This window comes from Octopus bimaculoides, chromosome 10 (genome assembly GCF_001194135.2).
Source record: "Octopus bimaculoides isolate UCB-OBI-ISO-001 chromosome 10, ASM119413v2, whole genome shotgun sequence".
Classification (NCBI taxonomy): Eukaryota; Metazoa; Mollusca; class Cephalopoda; order Octopoda; family Octopodidae; genus Octopus; species Octopus bimaculoides.
In genome coordinates this window covers 16,794,568-16,805,024 of record NC_068990.1, presented here as the reverse complement: position 1 = coordinate 16,805,024, position 10,457 = coordinate 16,794,568, and the positions used below count along the sequence as shown (strand labels likewise).

Sequence of the window (10,457 nt, the reverse complement as noted above, 5' to 3'; positions counted from 1 at the left end):
TATATATATATATATATATATATATATATGGCTAAATGTGCAGACATGAGCTGATGGTTCTAAATAATTGTCACTGTCATAAAAGCAATGCTGTTCAGGTCCAGTTTCTGAGAGAGAAACAAACCCAGATGCCCAGCCATGGGGAAATAGAAACCTTCTTGGATACAGGTGAGCGTTAGGGACATGAAGGTATGCATAGAAAATTCAACATCAACATCTCATCTGACCAATGCAAGCATGAAAAGTAGATGTTAAAACAACATTATTGATGATGATGATGATGATATATATATATATATATATTAGAGAGAGAGAGAGAGAGAGAGAGAGAGAGAGATGCTTGTAGAAGTGAATAAACAACATAGAGAAGTAGTACTCAAAACATAGAGTTGTATATATCAAGTAACATGTTGATGAGGCTCCTTGAGTTACTTAAAGTTTCATGGACATGAAAAAAGAACTCAAGCAGCTCTACAGACATCTGGGTAGCTGGCCATGTTTTTTTTCCCATCAACAAAACTTTAAGTAACATGAGAGGCTAAGTCAACCTGTTACTCAATATGTGTGTGAGTGTATGCACGCACACAGAAACAGACATACACACACACACACACTATTGTCTGATGATTTGTTCAGCAACTGAAAACACTTAATACCTTTACGAGTATTTCTATTTTATATGGCCAGAAACTTTAGACAGCAACGTGGTGTTAAAAGCAGAACCTGTTCATTTACTCTCGTTGCATACCACAAATATTAGCACCAACCATTCAGTGCACTGCAGCAAGACAACCAGATGATTAGACTAATTAAACTAATTAGGTTTTATACAAAACTATGTTAAATATCTTTGTTTATAATGCAGACCATCAGTTGCTGTTTAAACTACCAAGCTGCCATATGTAAAACACACAAACATGCAAGCACCATCACCATTGTTTTATTATACTTTTTTCCATGCTTGCATGGGTCAAATAGAATTGGTCAAGGAAGGTTTTCTATGATCAGATGTCCTTCCTGTCACCAACCCTCACCTGTTTCCAAACAGGGTAATATCTCTCCCATGGCCAGCCATGTTTCCATGGAAGACTAGAAATGCATGTCATGGCTTGTATGACTGTGACACTCATTTATAATTATCACACGATGTCAAGACAAGGAGCCGCACACACACGCATGTATGTGTGTGTGTGTATGTATATATATATATATATATATATATATACACACACACACACACAAAATGGTCATATCTCAATTTCCATCTGTCAAATCCAATCACGAGATTTTGGTTGGCCTTGGGCTGTAGCAGAAGATACTTACTTGAGGTGCCTACCACACAGAGGGCCTGAACCCAAAACTATGTTATTGGGAAGTGAGTTTCTCAACCACACAACCACACCTGCACATCCTCCCCACACACACTTGAATCACCCCAGGAAGAAGGTGATTCATTCACACAACAGGTTATTAAGGAATATTTCTTGACAATAATAAAAAGCTTCGATTAAAGAAAATGAAAGATTGAGAGGATAGGTTAAGGAAGATATTTCAGAGAGTCTTTACAGGAATTACAAACCAGATTTTGTCTTTTGGAATCTAAAAACTCTTCAGATTTTTGTTGTTGCTGCTGGCGATGTTGTTGTTGTTGGTGCTGCTGTTGTTGCTGACGATAAACAGTCTCAACACATCTACTTGGGGTCACTTCTCTTGAGGGTGTTGGGCTTGAGATTTCACTAATTGACGGGGTGCAAGAAAGCCCATCATCTTCATTGGGGTTCACTTGATAGGAATTCCTTTGGGAGGCAGTTTTGTTATTCGTCTGACTGACAAGAACTGAAAGTATGAATCAAACTTTGTGAAATTTACCCCAGAGTGTATAACAGTAAAATATAGGAAACATAATATAATATAATTTAATAATAATGATGGACACTCTCATTGAGATGACACAAGAGTGTTTAGCTTTTTTGCCAAACGACCTGTACAAATGATTTGTTTATAGTGATCAAACGTAGGTGTTGTACATTAGCTCACTCCCTCCATCAAATCGACGTTGCCTGAACAGGTGGACGGTGTACCACATGTCAGGTGTTGAAGTGATTGCAGAGCAATATGAGATGAAGTGTTTTTTGCTCAAGAACCGAAACCATGATCTCATAATCATGAGTGCAACACCCTAACCACTTGGCAGTGCATCCGTAGGATATAATATAATATACAATAACAGCACCAGCTGAAAGAACTGAAGCCACAAACAGGCCAGTGGTATGTTCTAAATAGTAGAAATACTTTCACAGAAAGGGAACATAGAGAAAATGTCTTGGCTGTTGAACAAATTGTGCAGTGATTGAGAATAATGTTATGTGAAGACAGCAAGAGTTTGTCCATTTGCTGCAACACAGTAAGGCTGTTGGTAGTGACAGTGGAAAGACAGAACACGAGAGAGAGAGAGAGAGAGAAAGAGAGAGAGAGAGAGAGAGAGAGAGAGAGAGAGAGAGAGAGAGAGAGAGAGAGAGAGAGAGATGTGTATCTTTTACTTGTTTCAGTCATTAGACTGAAGCCATACTGGGGCACCAGCTTGATGCATTTTAATTAATCAGATTGACCCTAGGTGCTTATTCTTTCAGTCTCTTCTGCCGAACCAATAAATTACTGGAACGTAAACAAACCAACACTGGTTGTCAAGCAGTTGTAAAAATGTATAAGTCTGAACATCACTACACCAAAGTGACATCACAATCCTTGATCGTGTAAATTAGAACTTAAATTAAGTCGCTACATTAATACACACACTCGACGGATTTCTGTCTACCAAATTCATTCAACACGAAAAGACATTCGCCCGAAGAGCCATGCAGTGGGGCAGAACCCAAATCCAAGAAACTGCAAAGCGAACTTCTTAACCATCATGCCTCATAATTTTTCACTAATTATTAGAAATAATTTTTTTTAAACAACTTATAATTTAGAAGATGATTATTATAAAAATTAACCATTTCTTTTTCTCTCCGTTTAACATTGGTTTCAAATTTTGTTACAAGGCCAGGAATTTCGGAGGGAAGGGTTAAGTCGATTACATCGATCCCAGAGTTCGACTGGTATTTATTTCATCCCCGAAAAGATGAAAGGCAAAGTCGACCTTGGCGGAAGTTAAATTCAGTACGTAAAGACTGACGAAATACCGATAAACCCTTTTTCGTGCTAACATTTCTCCCATCTCGCACTTCTCTCTCTCTCTCTCTCTCTCTCTCTCTCTCTCTCTCTCAATATTGACGAGTTCACAGGATAAAACTGTCAGAGTTACCTCCCTGGATTGAGACAACTTTCTGTGAATGTTTGAGAGAAACCGTTGAACTACGTCAACAGTGTTTATATATTTCAGGCAGGAAACATGGAAAAGCTAACAGCTAAGAAATAATTACAAAAGATAAGAAATAATTATGCGACGAAGAAAAATAATGGTCAATATTACGACAAATATTATTTTAATTAGTTTTTCGGAAAAACAAGTAGAGCTGGACATTTTTCGGTTGTATTATGACCTTTTCGACGAAGACCAACCTTCGCCGCATTTTTATCTTATACAAGTTTCAGTTATTAGACTGCGGCCATGCTGGGGCACCACCTTGGAGAATTTTGTTAGTCGAATGAATTGACCCCAATACTTTTTTTTTTAAGCCTGGTAACTTATTCTATCATTCCCCTCTTTTTACCACACCGCTAAGCTATGGGGACGCAAACAAACCAACACTGATGTCAAGCAGTCGTGGAACACACACACATATACATATACAACAGGCTTCTTCCAGTTTCCGTCTACAAAATTCACTCACAAAACTTTGGCCGACCCAAGGCTATATATAGTAGAAGACTCTTACCCAAGGTTCCACGTAGTGGAATTGAAACAAGTGCCAGTTAAGAACGGGAGGCAGGGGGGGGGGAATGTCAAAGTAATTAATTATCTCCATCCCAAGTTTCAGGTGATGTACCAATAGAAGAAAGGATTATTATTATCATTTCGTCCATTGCTACGTTCTGAGTTCAAATTCCGCCGAGGTCCACTTTGCCTTTCATGGTCAATAAATTAAGTACCAGTGAAACACTGGGGTCGATGTAATTGACTAGTCTCCTCCTTGCAAGTTTCAGGCCTTGTGCCTATAGTAGAAAGGATTATTATTATTAAATATCTACCACTGTATGTGACTAGTATTTATTTTACCAATCACTCAGTGATGAAAGGTGAGATTGGAATATTGCTATTTGAAATCAGAAACCAAAGTCACGTAACTAAATACCACAAGGTATTTTATCTGTGCTGCCACTAATTCTGCCCAACTTATGCACTTTATGTTATAAGAACACTGATATTATCATGTTATACTATAATACATAATATAAACCATAATAGTATAGTATAATTCATAATATATGTGTATACAATAAGAGCTGATATGAATGGGGGTAATTTGGTTGATACAGAGTGAGCGGTAGGAGTAAAAGAGAAATACAGAACGTATTAACGTAAGAGATGCATGATGAGAGCACATACTAGGTTTGGTGGCAGTCAATGAGAGAAATGCTATAAACAAACTCTGTGACGAATAGAGATAGAAAAGAGGAGAGGGAGTATATTGTTGGGGGCTGGGAATAAAAAGCACCAATGCTGGTGCCATGTATAACACTGTGCTAACACCACATAAAGAACACCCATGCCGGTGCCATATAAAGAGCAACTATGCTGGTGCCATGTAAAAAGCCCGCAGTCCACTCTGTAAAGTGGCTGGCATTAGGAAGAGCATCCAGCCATAGTAAGTATGACAAAACAGATGACTGAGACCTGGTGTAGCCCTCTGGTTTGCCAGCTGCTGTCAAACTGTCAACCCATGCCAGCATGAAAAACAGATGTTAAAATGCTGATGATATCATCATCATCGTTTTACGTCTATCTTTTATGCATGCATTGGTAGGATGGTAGACAGGAACAGGACAGGTAGAAAACTACTCTAGGCTACTGTGTCTGTTTTGGTAGGGTTTTACAGCTGAACACCCTTCCTAAGACCCACCACTCTGCAATAAAACTGCTATGTTCAGCAGCAACAGTGAACAACAAGAAGGGGAGCTAAATGAACTTACCTTGACGCTGGATGTGTGTCTCTACTTTCTCATAAACGTGACCGTAACCGCTATCTGTAGAACTAGTTGAGGGTTCCACGCTTTTGAAAATGGCCACGTCCTCGTAGTGTGAAATCGATGGCTGTAGGTGTGAAGCTGGGTTGGTATACAATGGGGAAAGACGGTGGGGTTCGTAGCGCAGGTTCCTTGATCCGCTACCCGCACTGACACTACCTCCTCCGTCACTTCGGGAAGACGTTGAACCGCGAGGCGAGTCTAGTCCAGATGGGAAACAATCGGAGTTATTCCCCTTGGCCATGTCGGGCGTTCGGCAACTGTTTGTTTTGCCGGGCCGGTAAAACTGTTTTTGACCGTAGGCTGACGGGCTGTTGGAACCGCTACGGTAACTGGGGGAACCAGGTGTGTAATTAGTATAATCATAAATGGGGGAGGAATGTTGCATTGATTTGTTTGAAGGTGAACTGTGAGATATGTAACCATAAGGGTTTTCTGATGAAAAATTGTTAGATGAATGAGATGGAGATGTTAATGGAGAGGGATCGTTCTGAAGTTTCTGTAGAGGGGTTTGTGATGGCTGTTTCTGATGAGGATGATGATGATATTGATAATGCTGTTGCTGTTGCTGCTGCTGCTGCTGCCAATGTAGAGCAGCAGTTGAACTGTAGAGAGGGCTGTGTTGGTGATAAGAAGGGGGAGCACTAGGCCGTGTCTTCTCTGAAACATTGCTGTTACTCCGTACACTGCTTTCCTGCTTCTACAATAAATAAATGAATACCATATATATATATATATATATATATATATATATATATATATATATATATACATATATATATATATGCGAGTGTGAATGTAGAAACATTTTGTCACTGTATGCACACATCCTAATTTTGTATGTATATTATCTTACATAGAAATTATTGCATTACAGTTATGCAAAACATGATTGATGTGTGTATATGTATGTGTCTTTGGGTGAGAATGTGTAGGGGTATAGATATAGTAGTTCGTGTGTGTGTGTGTGTGTGTGTGTGTAAAGAAAAGGGAGATTAGGAAGTTGATAATTGTTTCATCGTCACTTCTTACAGCTATTTCAATTAATACTCAATAATTTAATTACAAATTTGTACATTAAATTTACATTTACGTGACATGAGTATAATTTCATTAGAGGAAAAAAGATGTACCTTTGGATGTTATATGTGGGCTTATCAATTCCTTTCAACAGACTAGGGGTTAACATATAGTCTAATTAAATATATATACATATATATATATATATATATTAGAAATCTTTGAGAAATCTTGCAAATGTAATGTCATGTTTCATTTATTTACATTTAGTATATAGGGTTCTTGAAGTCTACTCTTCTGTTCAAATGCACACTACACACATTGTGATCTCCTTTGTTTTCCTTATTGGACCCTGATTCCAATAACCAACATAAACTTTCAGTGATTGCATATGAAGTCAATAATTTTTTTACCTTAACCATTTTGATACCAATCTTCCTGAGACCACCCCTGATTTTATTAAACAAACTTCAGTTTTTAAAGAGATTTGAATTAAAATTTTCTGTCAAAATTTCATGTTGATTTATGTTCTAAACACAAGCTCAATAATGACAAAGTTATTTTAATGAATTCTTCATTATTCTCAAAATCAAGTGAAACAAAAGTAGTGTAATTTAACAGAAAGAGGTTAACAAAAGGGTTAAATACTTACATGTGCTATTGATAATGTCTTATTTTCTAACACTGCATAGATTTCCTCCTGTTGTGAAAGAGAATGTTTGGAAGTTTTCCATTTATTTTCCTCTTGTTGAGAAAGAGATTGCTTGGAAGATTTCCACCTTACTTCTTCCTGTTTAGAGAGTGACTGTTTGGAACTCTTTAACTTGGCATCCTCTACTTGCTGTTGGTCTAAAAACTGAGAGAAACTATGTGGGGGATTAGAAAAATTTGGTGTACTCTGGTCAAGCATTTTTTCATTAAAACTAGCTGAAACAGTTAAAGGTGAATAGTTCCTATGTTTTAAACCAATCCTTGATGGTTCTTTTTTGTAATTGTAAAATTCATCTCCGAAAAGAGGACGTTCTCCTACTGCCTGGTAATGTGATTCTCCTGATGAAGGCTTGGAATGAAGTCCAAACGGCACACTCTGTGAGGAATGTTGATCTTTAAGTGGGGAATAACCTACAGAGGTTTGACTCATACCTCTGTAACTCTCAACATCACTGCCATAACCATCTCTTCGTGATGGTTTAGGCCAATGTTTATAAGGACTCAATGGTGTCAATATATCGGAACTTCTGTCTGTTTTGTTAGAATGTTGAGGAGAGATGGTCAAACTTTGAAGGTATTTATAACGAAGATGTTCCTGATCGCTACGGTAACCAGTGTCCGAATCATAACCTCGAGATTTATGACATGGCTTGCTCCCCTGTGGTGAATATACCAAATAACGCTGATGAGGATATAAGGGGTTATGTGAGCCCTTTACACGACTGGGACTGCTTTGACAAGGAACAATACCAGAAGGGCTATTTTGGTCTTTCAAAGAGGGATCTTTGTAATGAGAACGTGCAGGTGATCCGAGTTCTTTTGAGCGATGAGAATAAGTCTGTTCCAAACTTTGGTCAGATGCAATGTGAATGCTGGAATAAGAATGAGCTGCTTTCACTCCTGCATCATTTTGGTTATAGTTGGAGTCTGAATGATAATGAGAGTGGCATCGTGATGGTCGAGATGACTCTGAAAAACAGAAAGCCATGTTGAAAGTTAGTCACAATTTACATTACAACAACTACTATCGATGAAGTCTTCATCTAAAGCAAGTTTAAATACAATGAGTAAATACAATCATCATCATAATCATCATCTAATGTCTATTTTCCATGCTGGCATGGATTGAATGATTTTGCAGAAGCTGGCAAGGCCAAGGGCCACACCAGGTTCCATAGTCTGTTTTGGCTGGGTTTCTACACCTGGATGCCCTTCCTAACACCAACCACTTTACAGAGAGTACAAGATGTCTTTTATGTGGCACCAGCACCCACACCAATGCCTTTTTTACATGGCAATATATACTGAAATTCTTTCACTAGTTCCAGTCATTGGACTTCAGCCCTGCTGAGGTACTGCTTGGATCATATCAACCCCAGCATTTATTTCTAATCACAACACTAGATTGTATCATTTAGTCAAAGAAGGGAGGACAGCACCAGTAACCCTTAATGTTAACAAAGCCACTAAAAGTGGTAGAGAAGTGGGGAGAACTTGTCCACAAACCAGAAACCTTTCCCAAATACTTGTAACAGAGGGAACTCCACTAGAGGCATCCATTGACCAGGTGGTAGTGTTTATCTGAATGATGGATGAAGTCTACTACACAACTCAGAATACAAAGATTTGGACTGGTATTTTATTTTATCAACTTTTCAGTGCAAAATTGGCCTCAGCAGAATTTGAATTCAGATCATAAAGACCTACAATAATTACCACAAGGCATTTTGTCCACTGTCCTCACACCTTTACCATTTCACCATAAGCTTAATCAAAAAGAGAAAATTATATCATAACACTATATAAAAGTTAACTGGACCACAACAGTAAACTGTGTAATAACAGTTAACACACACACACATAGCATTAGAAGTAAGAAAGTGTCTTTTACCAGCAGAAACGTTCTCAACAGAACCAGTACGTAGTTCAAAATTTTCAGACACAGAACCTGCTGTTTTTTCATCCAAAGGTTTCAAAGACTTTTGATCACTTCTCAAATGATTGCTTCTGTTTAGCTTTTTATCCTTTTTTGAATAAACAAATAAAAGTCAGACAATAAAAACTAAACATTTGAAAAGGCAAACAAACAAACAAAAAACATTAGTAAAATGCTCCCCCTGTTGAATGTCTGTTGTTTGCAATGAAGAATCTAAAAAAGAACAGCACAGTGTTGTTGAAAAACTCTTCTCATACATGGTTCCTCACAAACCGGTATAGTTGAGGACAAGAGACTGGACAAATATTAACCCTTTAGCATTCAGATTACTGTCATGTATAATGCACATTTAATCACATTGGTTTGAATTAACTATGCATGATCTCAAAGCTTTGAGATTTCAATGATGTGATTGTATCTAATTAGAATAACATTGTAAGGTAGGTATGAGAGGCCAGATCTGACCCGTTTGGACATAAAACAGGCAGAATGTTTAAGCTGGACATGGTCACTTTAAATGCTAAAAGGTTAAACACAATTACCAAAAATAAATAAAAAATAAAAAGCTCTAGGTGTTACACTTGACCAAAACATGTGTTGCAACAACATGAAATATCTCCACCTGGCTGGAAGTTTCCAAAGAGGAATGAGATCTCCATCAGCCTTTCTTACCAAAAGAAGTAAGGAATTCAAGTCAAATCGTCATTCATTGCTGTAGCTAAATCTGCCATCACAATTTCTGTTGGTCAGTTTTACTAAGTAAAGCCATCCTCACAACTTTTGATTGTTGGTTTTGCTATGCTAGCTAAATCCTTCATTACCATGGTCAGTTTTACTATAAACAAGCAAAATATTTCCACCCAAATTTTTTGGTCACTTTAACTATAACAGGAAGCCTCCATAACTGGAAAACAAGATGTAACAAATTTGTTTACTCAACACCTTTGAACAAGTTCATCTATGGAATCCTGTAAAAATAGGGTCTGCAAAACCATACCTCTTGTTCAAAGCCTCTGTTTTCATGTCCATTGGCGGCCAATTGTTGGTGAGTCATCATATTCTGAACATGCCTTTTCTTCTCCTTCATTTCTTTCGGATAAGGTGTTGGGCAGCGACTGAGTTTGCCCTGAAATACAATACCACATTCATTCATGGTTTTATTCTTTTGGAATAAACAACACACTGCTGCAGCGCATTTCACTACTACAAGTGCCCACTCTCAATGACTATAGCAACTGAATTAGTGAGGTATATCGTTAAATTTTATGGATCTGCTAAACTCTTCCAGCAAGTCTTAAGAAGACAATGCAAAACTACCACCCCAGTATATTCTCTTAGAAATATGAAATCTTTAGTGGTGTCCAACAAGTGAAATTAGAAAATATTTCTATGGTCTTGAGTCTGTAAGGTCTTTCTAGGCACAGGAACACCCCATTTCCGTTCCTGCTTCTTTCACAATGTAGTGAGGTAGTGAGAGTAGGAAGTTGGAGAAAAGCATTATTTTAGTGTTGGCTACCCTTCCTGGTATTAACCATTGTGTGTGTGTGTGTGTGTGTGTGTGTGTGTGTGTGTGTGTGTGTGTGTGTGAGAGAGAGAGAGA

At 37.9% G+C, this 10,457-nt stretch overlaps 1 protein-coding gene across 2 annotated transcripts in view; it reads right to left on the bottom strand.

Moving 5' to 3' along the window:
* LOC106879924 (erbin) overlaps positions 1–10,457 on the bottom strand; it is a 137,440-nt gene that overhangs the window by 10,662 nt on the left and 116,321 nt on the right. For both annotated transcript variants that reach the window (XM_014929681.2, XM_052971061.1), the window contains exons 15-19: positions 9,855–9,983; positions 8,813–8,945; positions 6,863–7,890; positions 5,137–5,890; positions 1,580–1,836 (exon numbers count right to left, since the gene is read on the bottom strand). In XM_014929681.2, coding sequence (XP_014785167.1) covers positions 1,580–1,836; positions 5,137–5,890; positions 6,863–7,890; positions 8,813–8,945; positions 9,855–9,983 — 2,301 coding nt within the window. The remainder of the gene's footprint in view (positions 1–1,579; positions 1,837–5,136; positions 5,891–6,862; positions 7,891–8,812; positions 8,946–9,854; positions 9,984–10,457) is intronic.